The following is a 19,861-nucleotide window of genomic DNA, read 5'->3' on the forward strand; positions in this document are numbered from 1 at the left end:
GCTAATATGCATGCTAACATGCATGCTAACATGCTAACAGTTACAGTTGTGCTCATATGTATTCATCCCCTTTCATTAAAGACAAGGCTTAATTTACAACAGTCACTCAAACAACTGTAGACTTAAAAAAGGAACAATAATTAAAAATTTGCAAAAATATAATTTGGTAATATAAGACACTGTTTTTTTTCATTTATTTAAGTTGAAGAAAGACAGAAAAACAAACAAACAAATTGGTCCTGGACAAATTAGAGCACTTTTCTGTTGAACAGTGGGACAAAATACCTGTCAACAGGTGCAGAAGTCTGACTGAGAGGAACAGAAAACACCTGACTGGAGCGGAAACATTAAAGGATTGTTCAACTAAATATTACTTTATAAGTGATATAATATGTCATAATTATCTTATTTGTTTGCTTTTAAAAAAATATTTCTATTGAACCAGAATTAGAAAATAATGTCATGATTTTCATAAAATTTTTATTTATTACTTTTGTCAATTTCAGCCTATTTTACAGGCAGCTGTTTTTTTTCCTTCTTTAATGAAAGGGTATGAATAAATATGAGCACAACTGTACATCTGCAGTGTTAATGTTTCCTACAGACACAGTGCAACATATATATTTAGTAGATGGACTTTTATCACTGATTTTTATTTATTTTTGCAGTACTAAACGAAAGGTTAGCATAATAGATGTGTTGATGGTGTTTTATCTGGTTTGGGACTTTAGTTCCTTCATTAAACCGGCGCCAGAAGCTTTTAGATTTGTGGAAAAACTTCTTAAAAAGTTCAGCTGTAGCTCAAATACTTTACTTTGCCATGAACTTCGGGTTTTACCGTGATTGTTAGAAAAGTACAGAAAGTACTTTGTTTTTAAACAAAATTTCCATTTAAGTGTTTATTTTTCTGAAAACTTTTAGTCTGTTTTACCGATCTTTCAGGTTTGAGTTCAGAGCCTAAAATCAGCGGATCGTCCAGCAGAAACAGCGAATCAGTCAAAGTCCCAGCCGGCTCGGGAGCCAATGGCATCAAAGTTTAAGACCCCAGTTACCTCTTTACCACCATGTGTCATCATGATCTACATCAGGGGTACTTTGTTCGTTCCTACGAGGGCTTGGATCCAGCAGGTTTTCCATGTATCCTTGCTCCAACACAGATTAATGAGTCTTTGTGCAGAAAATAGCCGTTGGATCCATTAAATGTGATTCTGATGTGTTAGAACAGGAATATGTGTTAAACCAGCGGGTTTACAGCTCTCTTAGGACTGAATAGAATAACCAGATCTACATCTACGTCTTGCTGGATAGGGATGTCCACATTTGGTGGATTGGAGTCGCTATGGAGGACTGATTTAAGAAAATATTTCTCGGCTGAGAAACATCACATTTTAGGGAAAAATCAGAAACCGCCATGTTTAACTCGTCTCGATTGGTTAAAAGTTTTGAATCTGGGTTTTTGTAGAATAGTATTTTTTACAAGTAGTACAAGTTCACGAACAACTCGGATGCTTCTGGAGCTTGTTGCATTTCTTTTTGTTATTATGCTAGGAGACTACTCTTAGTTTTCCATGTTGTGCATCCTGACGACGTCAGTGAAGGATTTGTGTTTCCGATGTTTGACTCTGCTTCATGTTGAAAACCTGCAGAGAGAATCCTGCCGGAGCTTCTGAACGTGACCGGATGGATGTTGGAATAAAAGTTGGTCACCGTCCCTCCATGTGGAAACTAATCAGCTACAAGCTTTGGCCGACAAAGTGACCACTCCACCTGACATAAGTAGAGGTGACCAAATCTCCCTGCACACTTTAGGATCGGGTAACCATCCCACTTCTGTAATTCCACCCAGCTGAAGAAAAAGTACGTCCTCTCAGCTACACGCCCTGTCTCCAAACCTACAAGGAATTTCATGAATGCTCTGAGTGCTAAAGCTCGACCATGTTGGAAGACACCACCGCCACTCCAAGAGTCTTTGAGTTTGGATGAAGGCCACTTAAAAAAAACACAAAATGGACCAAAAGGGAGAAAAAAAATCTACTTGCTCAGATTCGACGTTGATGCACGAGGAAACGGAGGCCTTGCATGACAAAGCAGAGAAACCAGAGATGATGGCCTAAAGTACACTCATGTCACTGTACAGTTGACCCCAGATTAACCTCTCAGGTAAAAATAATCCTCCTGCGTATCGCCTGTCTTCTCATGCCAGCCTATGAACACAGTAAGATGCCAAGGTCTGGCGACAATCGACAGCCAATGAAAGACAAGTGCATCGCCGTGTTTTTGTTTTCTCATCCTGCACGGAAATGGCAGAAAACAGCCCCAGCATGCAGGCTGCTATCAGCGCATCTCCTGGTCCTTCGGATCTCTTTCTCTCTTACACACACGCTGACTTATCGAGGCCTCGCAAACCAAATACTGCAGGATCAGTCCGGTTTCTGTCTTTATCTCTGTCTCAGATACAAATCGCAAGCGCTCATGCAAAAACAGTCCAGCTTGGTTCCAGTTCATTTCCTGGACAAAGTGTGAACCGAAAGTTAACCGTTTCCAGTCCACTCACATTCGCACTCCTTCACCAGAGCAGACGAGAGGCCAAAAGGTCAAATGGCGACGTTGTGGCGCAATCGATGCCACTATTGAACAGAGTACGAAGGCGTCAGACCTTCCGCTTGAGTTAAAACACCGATCTCACACACACACACACACACACACACACACACACACATCTGGTTCAATAAGTGTTTTCGGCTCTCTGTGGAAGCAGCTACTGGGTACTCGCTCCTCTTCATGCAGTGAGCTGTCAAGGCTTTAATTTAGAGCTAAATGTGGAGATGGTCATCAGTCACATTAGTCCAAATAAATAAGTGTCCTTAACACCCCCCCCCCCCCACCCCCAGGCTCCCGTCGAGCTAAAATCCTCCCAAAGTACTAAAAGAATTTGCATGCTGATTGCAAAACGTGCGTTTTGAGCCAAAAGAGAAACTGCTTGATTTGATGGCATCATCAGCTGGAAGCCTGGAACCTTCGGGAAGGTAAAGGTGCTTTTTGTTCTCAGTCTTTCACGCGTGACGCTCGCTGCAGTTCAGATGAGACCATGTCGGCGACACTTCGGTATCAACATAATTGGCTTTTCTGCTTTTTGTTGTGAATGTGTCGTTGAGGTGAAACCTGGGAGGCAGTTTGAGAGAAATCTGGTGAAATTAAAGGAAAAATGTTTGAGACAATTGTTTTAAAATCTTTTTATTTTTATTTTTATTCATTTGATCATTTGATTGAGTTTATTATTTATTTTAATGGTTTGTTTTTGTCTGAGATTTATTTTTATATCCAGTCATTTATATTTTATATTAAACCAACTAAACTGCTGTAATCAAGTTGGTATTATTAAAATAAATTCTTGGCTCCATGTTAAACATATAATTCATATCTTGTTTGAATTTCAGCTTTAAAGATTTTTAATGCACGATTAATATTGAACATTTTTCAAAATCAGGTCATTGTTTTGTTTTTTTTTAATAGAAAACTTTTAACTAAAACATCCACCTAAATAAGCAAAGTAAAATAGTAAATGTTTATCAGTTAACACATTAGATTTTTTTTAATTTATTTATTTAATCGAGGCATTGTTTTATCATTTTAGGTTCTTTTGCTCCATTTTCCTCCTTAATGTGCGGAATTATAAGTATATTTGCAGGATATTTAAACTTCTTCCACCTTCAGGTTTAATTTCTTTTTCATTCTCAGATTAAATAACTTACTTTACATTTTCTTTTTTTTTTTCCCCTTTATCTTCCTCATTAATAAACTTTTGCATGTTAAATGCTGAAATGTCTCCTGAGGCTGCACGTGCTCACAGGAAACGCTTCATAACGGATCTTTTTATGATCATTTTGGTGAGAGGCGCTCGCGCGGGTGTCGCAGCTGCCTCACGAGACCTGTGGCTCCTGAAAACTCTTCAAACAATCGCGCGAGATCGGCCGCAAATGTTTGCTTGATGCAAATCCGAACAAATCCGCCGCTGTTGGAGGACACTTGCTGCGCTGTTTGCGCGTCTTGGCGCAAACATGTTTAATGTCCCGGTTGGCAGATGTTTGTTCAGCTGCTGCAGATTCATTTCCATAAACAGAGACTGTACAGGGAGGATCTGATCACGGATATCGATCAGGATGTGGATCTGATCAGGTCCATGGCAGGAAGATAGTCCACTATTTTATATTAAAGTCACCTGAAATCTGGCGACAAACTGCACAAAATCCCATCTGAGGGATTAGAATGGAAAGCAAACAAAAAGTTTAGAAAATTATTTCATTACTTTAAGTAATTTTTTTTACCCATAATGATCGAGATCTCAAAAGTCGCGACTGCCGTTATAAATATCCACTTTTCTTTCAGATATTTTAGATTTTATCTCCCTAAATTATAATGGCTTTTGCCAGTAATGTAATCAAAGGTATTTGTTCCCATTTCCTGGAGCAGTTTTTGGACGTTTTACATAAAACAAACAACATGAAAATCATCACACCAGAGCAGGAAAATCCCCTTAAACAAGAATCAGAAAGAAAAATAAAAAGCCGAATTAAAAGAAAAAGTTTTAGTGAATCAACTGTGTATAAATACTGGTTTTATTCCGTTCGGCCTTCACGTTGCAGCAGGAAAACTGACGCCGTGCGTTTTATTCAACTTCCCCTCTTTTATAAAGCGCTCGTGCTCGGAGGCATAAACGTATTAAACACACACACACTCACACACTTTACATGTGACCCCCTAACCTGGCCCCACCTACGTAATTACCGCATCAGAGGCGGTGAAATTCCTGCAGGTTATTGTGGAGAAAGCAGGAGTAATTATCACGGCATTACAGCGCTGCTTTCAATTACGCCTCGATCAAATGTCTCTCAGCTAAACACTTTCAACGCCGAAGTCTAAAAAAAAAAATACAGAAAAATAAATAAATAAAGCATTTCGCCTCCCCAAAGCAAGGAGGGATGTTAGTATTTCAACTTAAGGCAGAGACGGAGGATTAAACGGCGGCTCTGGAAAATGGAAATTCAGGCCTGCATGCGTTTACGGCTTGTTTTAATTATGGACTCATTTGCATTTACTCTGCTATAATTAGAGAGCAACAGAATAAACAAGCCTTTAAATAAAAGTGACTTGTTCAAATGAGAGGGAAAAAAAACAACCAATCTTTAGTTGGTAATTTGCTGTCGTGAAAATAAAAATAAATTAAAACAAGCCTGACTCCCTGATGAGAGTCAAACAGACAGAATCCATGTGGGAAATAAATATGACTTAACGGATCTTTATTGGATGAACATGTATGTAAGGGTGGTCGCCTTAAAGATACATTCAACATCTCACTGTCATTTTTTGGAGCTATAAATCCACATTTCCCCTCCTCTCGAAAAAAAAAAGAAAAATGCGTTTGACTCCATTAAGCCAAGTGCTGCGTTCAAACATGTCCAATAAATCACGACAAAGCCCAGAGAGGAGGCAGTTTGGTTGGAAGATGTGGAGGCTAGGATAATATTCATACCTGGATTCTGGAAAGATACCCAGAATATTTCTGCATCTATGTTTTAGATTTTTCCACCGTAAAAGACATCTCAAATTGCCCAAACTTTTTTTTTTCTTTTCAGAGGAAAACAATATAAAAGCTGAACTTCATGGCCAATTTGTTCTCTTTGGAATATTTGGAAAGAATTACATACACTTTCTTTTTTTTTTCTATTTTTTTCTCCCAAAGTGGTAATAAACAATTTTCAAATTCAGAAAAGGAAAACACCAACTAAACATGGTCACTGTAACTGACCCAAATACATATTTACATATTTCAGCTCCTCGGCGCAGCTGACTAAAAATCTCTGTCGTCCTAAAATAACAAATTTCAGAAATAAAAACTGTACAGGATTTGATTGGGTTGGAGGTAAAAGGGCACTGCAGGCAGTTCCTGTCGGTGCATCAGAGGGAAAATATTCCTCCTATCCAGACGGCTGGTGGTCGAAGGAGTTTGGTTCAAACTACTTCTTTTTTTTTTTGTCGTTTTTGAAGAAAAAAAAAACAGTTTTGTTAAGCTCCTCCAAGATTTAAAAAACCCCACTCTTCGTCATCAGGAAACCGCTCCTGATGCTTTACAGGACCGGAAGGTTTTTTTTTGTTGTTTTTCTTTGTTTGAGACGAAGAGGACAAAAGGGAGGCAAAAAACCAGTCCGATTTCTGAGCATTCCTGCTGCTATCGTGTTATCTTATGCTTCATAAACTCTTTTGTCTTTAAAAACAAGCAACAAGCTAATCTGGAAATAAAAAAGATGGGGCAGGGGAGCAGGGAGGGAAGTGGTATTAAAAAAAAAAAAAATGGCTGATCACAAGACTTGGAACCTCCAGGAGGCCTGGTCTTTGTAGTCCAAGCAGTCTGTGGTGTTGAAGTTGAGCTTCCACGAGGAGGCTGCAGTCTGCTCTTTGTAATCCAGGCAGTCGGAGGAGTTGAAGGCCAAGCCGGAGCCACCGTAGGCCTGGTGGTGGTGGTGATGGTGGTGGTGCCCTGATGACTGGCTGATGTGGTGATGCGGGTGGCCTGACATAGAGGAGGCCGTCATGGGGCTGAGCTGATGGGGGTGGTGGTGGGAGTGCATGGGGGCTAGATAGGAGCCGCAGTCCACACCACTGAAGTAGGAGCTGGATGGGGTGGGGTAGCCTTGGCCGTAGCCTGGCGTCTGGTTGTAGGACATGGGGTAGGAGGTGGCAGCAGCAGCGGTGCCCGACATTGAACGCTGCATACAGGAGGCGTTAGATGGGGGTCCGGGCTCAGGGAGCGGGGCTACGGCGGGAGCAGGGGCATTTCCGGGGGAGATAGCTGGGCTCCATATGGAGGAGACGGTACTGATGGAGGTAGAGGTGCTGCTAAGAGCCGCAGGGCCAGTGTGATTGGTGGATGAGGATGATGATGAGGAAGACCCTGTGCTGGAGACGGCAGGAGGTGTAAACTGGCCACTGCTCTCAGATCCAGTGCTCTCCCGGGCTGGAGAAGACTTTTTCTTGGGCGGCCTGGCTTTGGCACTGCTGCCGCTCTGCTGCTGCTGGCGACACTTGGCTCTTCTGTTCTTGAACCACACCTAGGACCAAAACACCAGGCAGAGGTTAGCAACCGTACACAATCTCAGCTTTTCATGGAAAAAAAAAAAGAATAAACTCCAGGGACATGCTGGGAGTACATTATGGAAGAAAATTGAGGGTTATTATCCATCAAGGTTCATTTCCACCCCGGCCCCTTGGCTTGGATCAGCTAGGGGTCTAATTTCATACCTGGTAGACGGCTCTAAGATAACAGGCTATTGAGTTTCACCACACAGTAGGGTAACTCTAGAACATCGAGAGGGTAGGATTTTTGTTGAGCATTTTGTTTCACACACACATTCTGAAAATAACTCAAACTGTGAGAGAGATCGAGGCCTGCCTTGGTTTCCCCAATGACAACTTAAGAGTAATACCAGTTCAACACTGTACAGCAGTGGAAGGTTTGTGGAGTGTTTACAGGGGAACTCCTGGCCTCGTCATTTGAGTTTTGACCAAACTGCAGACTCCGTTTAGGTTGCAACAAATAAAACCACTAAAAAATGTAATTTATGACTGGACATCTGAAAAGTTCTGCTTACATGAATAAGAGAACATCTAATAAATTGTGTGTGTCTGACAGAAGAGGGTGAAGAAGGCAAGCTGAACTAGTCAACTGAGCTAAACCTCAAACAAAAGGGGATAAAATTAGATTAACATAAAAAAAGACACTTAAATCTTGCAACCTATGCTTCTGTTTAACAATTTGACTGGATTTAAAAGTGGATCCTGTTATTTTTCCAGTAACTTGTTGAAAACAAAAAAATTAAGGTCACATAAAAAAATAAAATAAAATAAAAATAATAAAATGTATCACTAGAATCAAATTAGTGGATAAATCACAAATATACCATAAACTGTCTTAACAAATCCCATTTTCTTCATTATTTGCTTTTAATTGGTCCTATTTAATTGGATAAAACAACTGAAATGGCCTAAACATGAAAAATATACACATAATTGCCCTATCAGTTGTTAATAGCTTGCTAGCTAGCTTACAGTAACCGTTAATTGACACGATGACGTCACTAACGGCTGACATGTTGAACTTTAAAATTTAAACCACTTCAAAGTGGAAAAACGGACGGCTCGCGCACTAAAACGGCGACATTTTAAAAAGCGAATTGTTTCCATTCAGGATCATTAGGAGCAAAGACTGAGGAGAGAAATGTCCCTCTTATGTAAGAAAATACAAGTTATGGTTTTTTTTTTATGAGAGTAATAATAATAATAATAATAATAATAATAATAATAATAAATTTAAAAAAAGAACCAAAAGGAATCGGACGGAAGAGATTCAATCTTTTTACCTGGACTCGGGACTCGGGCAGGTTGATTTTCAACGCTACCTCCTCCCGCATGAAGATGTCCGGGTACCGGGTTTTAGCGAAAAGAGCCTCCAGGACGTCGAGCTGTGAGCGGGTGAAAGTGGTCCGCTCCCGCCGCTGCTTCCTGGGGGTCGCTGCGGGTCAAATAAAAATAAAATAAATGGATGTAACACTAAAAATAATATACCCACAGAGACATGAGCCTCGTCTGTGTGCTAAAATCAGCTTTGGAAATATATTAGAAAGATGGACATTATTACAGTCATTAGAAACGATCCTATATTTATTATTTATTCCTATAAAGAAAAACAATTTGTAATCTTTTTTGGCTCAAAGTGTTCAAGTCATTGCGTCGCAACAACAGACTTAACGAAGACAAACTGTACATAAGTTTTACAGACAAAAGCAGCTTTTTTAATGTTCCAAAGCTGATTTCCCTCGCGCTAAAAGTGTGTGTGAAAGTTTCCCATGCGCGTGAGCGTGTCAGGCTCCCACCTGGGTAGCCCACCGAGGGGTGCAGCAGGTCCATGGCAGCGCCGCTGAGCCCCAGGCCATTGACGCCATAGGGGGGCTGTTTGAGGTAGGACATCATGCTACAGGCGGTCACTGCTCCACCCAGCTCAGGCCAGTGGTTCGGCTTCCCCCGATGCTGCAGCTTGACGGGACAGGGGACCGATCCAAGTCACTGCGGAACCGGGACAAAATATAAAACTCAGAGGAAACTCGGCTGGAAAGCGTTTTGGAAAAGGGGGGGTTGGACAGATTTTAATCACCACAGGAGGGAATTGCATATATTAAAACAAGTTAGAATCCTGCAATTTTAAAATTATGTTTTACTTTTAACATCTACTTAGTTTTGTTGCCAACAAAAAAGACAAAACCTGCAAATAAACCCAGCCTATTATGTTAAACTCAAAATAAAATCATTCAGTGGAATATAAAAACGCGGGATGGACTTTTAATGTTTAATAAAGAAAAAAAAAACAAAACGGGGAGAAAATCCCTCCAGCAGTCTGAGGTTTTGTTCAGGGGGGATAACGGGGGTCAAACGGGTGCTAAAACCATCTAAAACCCCAGCTGAGGGATGGAAATTAGATTCCCAGCAAACCAGGATTTATATAAAACCTGAGAGCTTTTTTCACCAACAAAAAGACAACCGGATCAAGATATTTATTAATGAAAAAGAAAAAAACAGTTTCTATAAAACCAGTTGTGGCCTGTAAATCCTCTCAAGCTGGTTTTTATTATTGAAGACGAACTCATTTGTAATTATTGCATTTTTTTTTTAAATTTACCTGAAAAAACACGAAATCTGAGAACATTTTAAAAGATAATCTGTTATTGTCTAATGTACAAAATTAAATATAATCTTGATATAATTTTTTATAAACAACAAAAAAAGTAATTTAGTTGGATTCTTCTTTGTTTTCACGTTAAATTAACGTTTTATTTGAGAATAAAACTGCAGAATAATAATAATAAAAAAAAAAAGTGTGTTTGGTGTGTGTGTTCTTCTCACACACAAACATAAAAAGATGGATTATGGATGTGGTTTGATAATCTATAAAAATCACAGCTGAAGCCTTTCTGTGGTCTCCTGCTCCTGTTTGTTTCGGGTCGTCGCACTTTGTGTGTATTTTGACCAGAACCAGGATCCCCGTGGATCCTCAGTCCACGTCTCAGACCAGCTGAATTAAAATCCACCACACAGGGAATCGTTTCGTCCGGACATCCAGCTCCTTTTTATTCTCCTAAAATAATCTGATGTGCTTAAAAATAATTTTATGCTTTTATTTCTGCTGTTAAACTAAATTATAATTATTTAATTCTTTGAATTAAATTCAGAGAATAAATCAGCCGATTTTTCCAACATGAGACTCCTCTGCAGACCCACCGAACACTTTCCTGCTGCTGATAAGTTGGATTTCAAGGCGAAGTGTGAAAAGTGAGAATTAAATTAGTGAGATTATTTTAACAAAGAGCTCCAAATGTTAAAAAACCAGCTCCAAACGTGTATTCCAGCAGCTCTTCCAGGCGCATTTCCAGCTCTGCAGGCCGGAATGAAAAGGCGAGATCTCGCTGCAAATGAACTCAATTAGAATTTAGATGAGACCTCCGGGGAGAGAGCGTTTCAGAAGGGCTCTTATCTGCAAAATAAATTAACAAAAACCAAAACACGCCTCTCCAATTATCTACCAAGTGCTTCAAACGCTTTAATGGCCCATTGCTCTCAATAAAAACTGACAGGGATGAACTGGAATAGAAATATGGGGACTGATTTACTCTGGAAGAAGTTGGTTTGGAGCGTTGCGGATTTACTGACATGCGCCAAAACACACAACCCTGCCGCGGCGCTAACTCAAATGACGCCTTTTCTCATTTAACTATTAAATACCTTACAATTAATTTTTAAAAAAAGTTAATTTCTCCGTGATTTATTAAATATTTTTAACACATTTAGCTGCAGTTTAGAGTGATAACGCCATAAAAAAGGAAGAGTTTACCTTGTTTCTACTGGTTTTGCTTCTACTCCTCCGACCTTCTCCGCAGCCTTCCGAGCGCAAGAGTAAAATTATCCACTTCTCTGCAGGACACAAAACTCGAGCAGGAACTTTCTCAAAACAACCGTGCACGAGCCGAGCACCATCACCATCAGCAGCACACGGGCGCAAACCGCGTCCTCGCGGCGGTTCCGGGAGTTTTTACGGCCAAACAAATCAAACTCATTTGCTTTCAGGGGGCTTGTCGTTGTCTGTCAGACTGTTAAGGTGATTTCTAATGGAGACGGATGGAGGATTGATCACATTCTCTCCGCCCCGCGCCTCTATGAGCGGAGGATCACCTGCGGATCCGCCTCCTCCAGCCAATCACGGCGCGCCGCGGTTTGACAGACGGCGCGCGCGGCCTATCAGCGTTGAAAGGCAGCTGAGGGGGGGGGCGGGGGGGGGGGGGGGGGGCGACTCCCACTAACACCCCCTACCACCACCACCTCCTCTCCTCCCCCCTCTTCTCTTCCTCCTCTTGGTCCCGAGTCCAGACGGAGCGGCTTTAAAAAGATGGAAACGTTTCAGAGGCCCGCAGGACCGCGCGGCCTGCGCGCCGCCGCGCGCGCCAAAGTGCGCAAAGGGATGAAGTGAATTTAGAAGAAGCCGCAGGAAGATTGTTATTTTGTTACTTCCACGCAAAGAAGAAACCCTGGGAGCAAATGAAACTTCAACTTTTCCTCCATTTAAAATCCATTTTTATTCCCGGAGTTTATTTTTCTCCAGAATGAATTAAAACAGGATGTTTAAAAGGAAAAATAAAAAGTTTAAAAGGAAAAATAAAAAGTTTAAAAGGAAAAATAAAAAGTTTAAAAGGAAAAACAAAAGTTTAAAAGGAAAAATAAAGGTTTAAAAGAAAAAAAAACCTAAAGTTTAAAGGGAAAAATAAAGATTGTTTTAATGCCTAATACCTTCTGTAGGAACAGAAATGTGCGGGAAAGACGCAAAAGCCTCCGCAGTTTTCTTTTTTTTTCCTTTGATGCATTTTTATCCAATGAACGAGACCTAAGAAATAAAATAGAATAAAAGTTAAATTTATCCATTTTGATTTTTATTTTACCCCCCCCCCTTTTACCCCCTCCCTCCTCCACACAAAAATCTCATGAATATTAATGAGCTTTAATCTCCATTTAGAATTACATTTGACGTAAAGTTTAATAGGAAAAGACCTGAAGAAGAAAAATCTGCAGCAGAAACTGCGAATCCTGCAGAATGTTGTTGTTTTTAAACAAAACAAACAACCAGAATGTATGTAAAAACGGGAATATATGAATGTAAAAAAAAAACTCCGCTTCTCTTAAAAATCCAGCTGTGTAAATAAGTTGAGAGAAATGACATTTTATACGTGTGTGAGGAAGAGGAGGAGGAAGGCTATCAAAGCCGATGGGACTGAAGTCACGGACTAAATCAGTTTGACAGAAACTTGGAGACATGTTGGAGACCTGCAGTGATGCTGATCGTCAGTGGAAGCACCTGAACGCAACACGGCGCGTTTCCACAGAGGTCACACACACACACCTTTCATTTCACTATTCTGTTTTTAATTCTCACATCTGAAGTCCGAGCAGTCAGAGGGCCACCAACAACCCAAATACCACCACCCTCCCCTCCTGCTCACACGCGCACAGGCTCCCTTAAATTATGCAGAAAGGCCATTCAACAAATATGGGCCTGACGACACAAAAGAAGCGGCTTTTACTGACATTTCCCCGCGTTTATGGTTTTTTTTTTCTGTTCCTCTCACTATGTGAGACCTCCAGATAAACCCCTGAACAAGTATCAAGTTATCAAGTTGCACCAACCTTTTGTAATAAGAGTATTTTGTCTAATCCCAAATTGCAGCTGAATTTTCTTAATGCTGAGCTGGTAAAGCCTGGGATTAGGCGGCGAGGAGAGGAGGGGGAAAGTTCTGTCCCTCCAGCCGCCAGGACTGAAAGCGGGGATGTCGGTGCTTATTAAAACCGTGATGCAGAAAAACACGGAGGTTGTCGGAGCTCCGGCGCTGCGCGCGGACATCACGCTCCCTCCAGGTGTAGGAGAGGCCGAGCGGCGCGCGCTGCACCTGCGAGGTGAAGCCAGGAGACATGAAAGCTGAGGAGATCATCCATTCATCTGAAGGATCCTCAGCTGCGCGTCGCTTTTATTCAGCGGGGAAAAAAACGACTCCAGATGTTTTTATTGCTTCAGCTGGAATCAGTGAAATAAATCAGAGGTAAGGAGGAGCAGATTTCCTGTTTCTGTGGCTGAAAACAGGAGAAAAAGCTCCTGGGAAGACTTCTGTAATCTGACTTTTGTGGATTTTAAACCGCTTCTGAACTTTGGAAGAAATTCTGCTGGAGTTGAGTTTGACGCGCGAGCTGCTCCATCAGGACCAAACCAAACTATAAATTCTTCTTAAAGCTTTTATTTCATTTTATTTTTAAACATCCAGGTGTGTTTTTAATCTTTTCCCTGCTGGAGGGGGGTGGGGGGGACAACAACCACGCGCCTCGGGGCGACGCAACGCGCGTAATTTGCGTCTTCAGTCGGTTCCAAGCGAAGAAGAAACGGATCAGCAAATTACTGGGAAACTATTAGAAAGTCGCGGGTTTGCTGTCAAAACCGATTTTACTGCAGAATCCGGGACGAGAGGCCGCGTGCAGAGACGGAGCGGAGGGTTCACGCGCGTGGACTGCACCACATTTTTTTTTATTCCTTTATTATTTCACCCCTGCTTCTCATCCCGCAGTGAATTACTGCGATGGAATAAAAGTACAAATAAGAGAGTATAAAAGATAAATAGAGATTTCTAGAAGGTTTTGGACGGAAGGAGAGTCCACCGCGCGTCTGGCGGGTCTGCCGCGCGCAGCTGCCGCGCGCGGCGGCCCGGAGAGCAGGAACATCTGCTCCGTGAAAACCTGCTCAGCTCAAACACCACCAAAAGGAAAAAAAAATCAGCCCTGTTTTAATTTATAAAGACGCACGGAGGAATTAAACAGACTATAAACATCGTTAAACGCAGCGCGCGCTGGTGGAGGCGCAGACACGAGCGCGTGCACTAAAATAACCTGAATAATGTGTAAATATTAGTTCAGATTTACATGAAATGAGGCTTAAAGTAAAACACGCTGCAGGTTTTAATAATAAAATAATAATAAAAAAAAATCAGTAAAAACTGGATTCAAATGTAAAATAAATGTTTAAGAAAAAAGTTTTTTTTTTTTTTATCTGTTCAGCTTCAGAGGATTAAAATAAAAACATTCACTCTGCATGGTGGTGTATGAAATCATAAGGACTTTATTACTGAAGACTTGAGTTATGACACTGGAATAAATAATCAGATAAATGTTCACACACAGCTGCACCAGATGTGGAGCTCTAAAGATGATATGAAGCATTTTTATCCTCTTCTGATACAATAAATAGAAACCAAAGGTAGATGAGCAAAATGCACATGAAATGTGAAGACAGGTTCAGTTCCAAGCAGCTTGTCGAACAAACGGCAATAAATAATAAACATATGTGTAAAGTATAAAGGAGGAAGCTGTGGGTCGGTCTGACTGAAATATACAACAGTGTTTTATTTGCTTTAACGTGATCTTTTGGTAAACTGCTTTCAAGCCAAAACATTAAAAAAAGCAGAAAGATTTATGTGAGATTTATGAACATTAATGCAGTTTAGATACTTTACAAGTAAAAAGTGAAATAATTAAAAGATACACAGTCAAGTCATGAAGTAGTTTGAAAAGTTTTTTTCCTTTTAAAACCAAAAGTCTTCATCATCTTCTCAACATGATGAAGGAGAAAAAGGTGAAACCCCCCCCCACCACTGTGTGCTGAAGCTCAAACTGCTGAAGATGTTCAGACAGAGGAGGCATCATTACATAGAACTATCACGCTGCGTTTACCTGCTCTGGTCTCGTACGGAGTATTTATGTCACGCAGGTGCCGTTACCGGCTGCCAGGAATCCTAAAAGCTTCCGTCACACGGCAACGGAGTAAAAACGGGAGCGGTGACGGCGATACGTTGGTGTGTTGGTCGCGTTTTGTCACTGAAGGACGCACTTCTCCTCCTTCTTGGCCATCTTGCCTTTGTTCTGCTCCAGCGTCCGCTCCAGGTGCTCGTCCTCCTCCTCGGCCCTGCGGACGGCAAACGCCAAAAGGTCAGATGTCGCCTGGGGAGGGGGTGCACAGGTAATGCTGTCGGTGCCATGGCGATGGTTGCCGAGGCACCTGTGGAGTGGCTTCGTGCCAGGGGCCGGGCTCTGACCTTTCACCTGCCTGGCGCCCCCGTTGGCGTACGGTGCCCCCCCCCCCCCGTCTGTTTTCATGCTTTGCTTTGGACTTATTTTTAACTCACTGTTTCTCCTGGGCGTCCAGGTCCCTGACCAGCGCGTCCCGTTTGTTGACCAGTATGACCAGCTCATCCAGCAGCAGCTGCTCCCGTCTCTTCTGGGCCTCGGTTTTCTGCCAGTCTGCAGAAACACCAGAAGAAGAAGCTTTCAGAAGAAGCGGATGTTAAAAGTTTTGTGAAACCGCTGGAGGTCCGACGGCGGCGCCGTGTCGGGACGCTCTGCGGCTGCGGCGTCTCCTCATCCTGCAGAAGGAAACAAGACCAGAGCCGCTCTGATCTCCTGTGTGTGAACACACGCCATCAGGTGTGCGTGTGTGATGCGAACACGCTTGAAGCGTGTTGCCATGTGAACGTGCAGCTTCATGACGACACGTTCCCGCCAGACGTCTCTAAACTTCTTCTGTAAATAAATAAAAGATAATTTCAGGAATAAAAGTCGTTTCAGAAATGTCTGTTTTCTTCCACCTGAGCGTCGCCATGGAGACCAACTGGTTCTCCAGCCGAATAAACAAACAAACAAACAAGCAGGTGAGCCCCTGACTAAAGTCTCACAGTTCTCCAGGGTCTTTCCAGGAAGGGGCCCCACAGGGCCCAGGTGGGACCCTGATCCAAATCCCCTCAGCCTCCCTCTGGAGGAGGAGGGGGGGCTGCCCACAGGAGAGCACTCACCCCCCCCTGGGGCTCAAATATCCGCCTGGCGCCCTCAGCCAACAGCAGCGCAGCACTTCCTCCCTCCCTCAGCCCCAAAACTCAGCATTAATGTCACCGCAGCGTCTGTGGAAACTATTTCAGACCGCCGCGCCCCGCGCCGACTTCCCAACTTTACTTAATCATTTATAACCAAACAAAAAGACTCAACTCTGCTGGAAACGTCGGGATAAAAGCCAGAAGACGTCACCGCCCCCCCCCCCCCTCTCCAAAAGCCCCGTTTTGTGTGAAAAACCTGCTTGGTCCCGGAGAGGATTCGTCTGATGACGACGTCGGGCTTCTATCAATATTTAACCGGCGATTGATTAGAGAATAAAAGGAATGTTGTAAAATGTCAGACTTAAAATAAGTGTGGCTTTATTAAAAATAAATACCCCCCCCCCCCCTCTCATTGAGTCAAATTATGGCAGTCAGGCTGTGTGTGTGTGTGTGTGTGTGTGTGTGTGTGTGTCACGCTGGGCCCAGTGTGTTTGTCCTGAAAGGTCTGTGCTCTCCTCATCGGCCCCGTCGTCTCTTTGAAGTCGACCACGGAGCGAAATGAACACAGTCCCAATATCTGGCTCCTCGACGTTCCCTTCTTCTTCTTCTTCTTCTTGTGTTTCCCTCCCCAGAGGTAACCCCCCCCCCCCACCCCGGTTGTGCTCTAGCAGCTGACAAACACTTTAAAAGCAGCAGAAGTGCGTCTGAACGTTTCCGTTTGCAGAACAAGTCGCCGATGTTGGCAAGGAACGTGGATGAATCATCATGTGAGTCATCAGGTTTAGATCGTTGTGCGGCCGCATCCGTCAAAACGCTCCCACAATTTTCCCTTTCATCCCCCCCCCCATCCCAAAAAAACCACAGAGAGGTGTTAAAAAAAAAAACCTCCTTTAAAGGATTTCTCAGCCAAAAAGCCAAAGTCCTGGATCCAGAGCAGGGAGGGGGGTAGGAGGAGGAGGGGTGTGCGCTGCTGTCAATCACATGTGGCAGAGTCCCGCCCCCCTCATTAGGAAGGTAAACAATGAAAAGAGCCGATGAGAGACGTGACCAGGCAACACCAGAGCGGGGCAGGCTGGGTAACCAGAGACGCAGGAACAAACAAAACACCCTGCAGCCACTCTCAGCCCCCCCACCTCTAATACGTAAGCCCCGCCCCCTCCATCAGAGGCGGGGGGGGGGGTTAAAGACTTAGTGGAGTGTGTACAACTCACATGGCATTCAGACAAACCTCACTGTGCACACCAACGGTAACCATGTGAGTCTGCACAAGGCACAGAAGAATGCGCTGGTTCAAATCCCCATGAACCCCCCCTCCGCCGCCGCCGCCGCCAGCCCGCGCCCGCCGAAGCAGAATTTATTCAAGACAGCGAACCGGTCCACAGCTGCCGCCCCCCCGAAGCAAGGCGAGGGCGTCCGACATGCATCTGCACGTCTTCCTTTTCTGTTTCACAGCGAACGTTAGAGCACACGACACCGAGACGGCGCCGGTTCTTCTTCTCTTCCTGTTCTTCTGCTAAAGGTTCTGGTTCAGGTTCAGGTTCAGGTTCAGGTTCAGGTTCAGGTTCAGGTTCTGGTTCTGGTTCTGGTTCTGGTTCTGGTTCAGGTTCTGGTTCTGGTTCTGGAAGTCCAGAGAGGGAAAATGACGGATAAAGACAAAAGCCTCTCCATGGTGTTCATGTCCACGCCGAGCCTGAAGACGTCTCTGCAGTCCTGCAGGTTTTAGAGGTTTCCCTGCTCCAACGGCTCTGAGTGCAGAACTTCATGACGAGCTGCTGGATTCATTTCATCTGTTGGAGCAGGGAAGCATCAAACGCCGGCAGGACGGTGGCCTTCGAGGGCCAAAGTTTGAAATCTGTAAAAACTGCCAGACTTTCTGGAAACAACAGTAGAAGAAGAAAGTTTGATTTCTGCTGCGTGTATTTATTGTTGTTTACTGATCAATCGCATCCTGATCAGGTCTGTTTTGGTCTCGTTATTGATTCCTAAAACTGTTTAAACCTGCTCTATGATGCTATATCTAGTTTTCTGAGCTTTCTACAGTGTTATCGTGATGAATCCTCATCAGACATACGAGTGGCGCCATTTTTAATCACCTAAACGCACGTTTGAGTTTTCCAGCACGTGCTACGTTCGGTTTCCACGGCGACGGAAACGATTGATTTTTTTGATTGATCGATTTATTATTTCTTGCCCTTCCTGACTTGCATATTAAAATAAACTATACTGAAATGGGCATCATAGAGACACTTTAAATGAACCGCATTTTAGCCATAACGTTATGTGTAGGATTATGTAACACGCGTAATTGCTACCCGACGACACGTCTGGATCAGAATGAATTCGGACAATGTAGCTGTGCATGTTGGTATGTTTACATGAAGCATTTTAATTAATTACTCAACTCAGGCTTTAATCTGAATGCTTGCCTGTAAACGTGGCTGTTTACGAGGTTAGAAGGCAAATGTGTTGAAGGTTGAGTCACTAAAAACAACAGAAAACGAACCAATCATGCGATTTTTCTCTGCGTTTTGGTGACACAATGATAAACAAAAGGTCCATTTCTGCTCGCTGACGTACGTAAATACGGATGTTTGTTTAAAACGTCGTCACGTTGCCACCCTCATACTTCCATGCCCCTCAAACGTTCAGTCAGTCCATCCACTAGTGGGCAGTGCTGAGCTCAGAGTTCATTTCCGCATTGACACCGGTTTGTAGCGGTAATGCACGCCAGAAAGTTGTTTACAACCGTCTGAAAACACCAGAAGAAGAAGAATAAAACCACAAAGTTTGCTTCCTGTTCTCCTTAACTCTTCTCCCGTTCTTCTTCTTCTTCTGTGGTTTGTTCCTGTATATAGAAAGAGATGGACGGAGCCTCCCTGACATCACACGTAGGTTTCTGAAGAGCTGAATTGAAGCTCGGTGGGCGGTTCCTACCATCGCCATGTTGGCAGGGTCACGCATGTCGTCTCGCCTGGAAAATACAAATATGGGCAAAGAGGTGGAGCTGAGAGGGGGGCTGTGAGCATCATGGTGGATGATTGACATTGAGCGAACTCCGAGCTTTCTGTAGCTAAGAGCTAACTGAGCTAACAGGAGCTAACCAGCTAACGGAGGTAAGCGGGCTAAAGCTAAGTCACGTTGTTAACCGGCTAAAAACCACGGTTGTTCTACGTTCTTCTGACTTGAAGCGGGGGATCGGGTACCTGTCAATCAAAAGGACACGCCCCTAAATATACCGAACTTCGAGATTAAATTACTTTGAAACGGGCGAGTTAGTTTCACTAAATTCACTCCTCCCACAGTTGTCATGAAGGTAAACCTGACCTATTAAACCTAAAATGGATTTTTGAACCAGGCTGTAAACGTGTTTATTTCTGCTGTGAAGTTGGTCTTTTTAACATGGGAGTCTATGGGGATTTGCTCTGTTTTGCAGTCCCTAGTGGATGAAGGCGGAACTGCAGTTTTATGCACTTCCTTATAGGCTTCACTTTTAACCACCGGAGGTTGCCGCTTAATTGGAGCATGATAAACTCTGCTTAAAACTGTGTTATAAAACACCATTCTGTGGACGTCTAAGAAGAGGAAGAAGTCCAGAGCGGACCTGACAACGGAAGGCGCTGAGCTACGATGGCGTTAGGTGTTACATAACAGACATCTATTACAATCCACCTCTCAGGTAAGGTCATGGCTGATGTAGAAGGCTGTGACATCACAGTTAACGGAGCTTAAAACCCATGAAAACATGAGAGTAACCGTTTGTCTGTGAATCTTCTGCATCCCACAGACGTAGCATTACTCCTCCACTGTGATAAAATGGAGCAAATGCAGCTGAAAACGTTCTCTGTGAACCGAATCCATCCAGAAAC

At 43.2% G+C, this 19,861-nt stretch overlaps 3 protein-coding genes across 3 annotated transcripts in view; 1 reads left to right on the forward strand and 2 right to left on the reverse strand.

Annotated features, from left to right (window-relative positions):
- The window catches only part of wdpcp (WD repeat containing planar cell polarity effector), a gene marked incomplete at its 3' end in the record, with an annotated part of 91,904 nt that extends 90,864 nt beyond the window's left edge, over window positions 1-1,040 (forward strand). Inside the window, exon 16 of the mRNA XM_079248841.1 lies at window positions 943-1,040. Coding sequence (XP_079104967.1) covers window positions 943-1,040 — 98 coding nt within the window. The remainder of the gene's footprint in view (window positions 1-942) is intronic.
- Window positions 1,041-6,356: 5,316 nt separating this feature from the next.
- On the reverse strand, window positions 6,357-9,024 carry otx1 (orthodenticle homeobox 1; the record flags this gene model as incomplete). The annotated part of the gene is made up of 3 exons (XM_079248481.1): window positions 6,357-7,106; window positions 8,415-8,566; window positions 8,928-9,024. The coding sequence occupies 3 exons, from the start codon at window positions 9,022-9,024 to the stop codon at window positions 6,357-6,359; spliced, it is 999 nt and encodes a 332-aa protein (XP_079104607.1).
- A 5,249-nt stretch (window positions 9,025-14,273) lies between these two features.
- The window catches only part of ehbp1 (EH domain binding protein 1), a 201,048-nt gene continuing 195,460 nt past the window's right edge, over window positions 14,274-19,861 (reverse strand). The window contains exons 23-24 of the mRNA XM_079249296.1: window positions 15,315-15,429; window positions 14,274-15,094 (exon numbers count right to left, since the gene is read on the reverse strand). Coding sequence (XP_079105422.1) covers window positions 15,004-15,094; window positions 15,315-15,429 — 206 coding nt within the window. The 3' untranslated portion in view covers window positions 14,274-15,003. The remainder of the gene's footprint in view (window positions 15,095-15,314; window positions 15,430-19,861) is intronic.

Source organism: Telmatherina bonti, assembly GCF_933228915.1.
Source record: "Telmatherina bonti genome assembly, chromosome: 11".
In the NCBI taxonomy this organism is placed as follows: Eukaryota; Metazoa; Chordata; class Actinopteri; order Atheriniformes; family Telmatherinidae; genus Telmatherina; species Telmatherina bonti.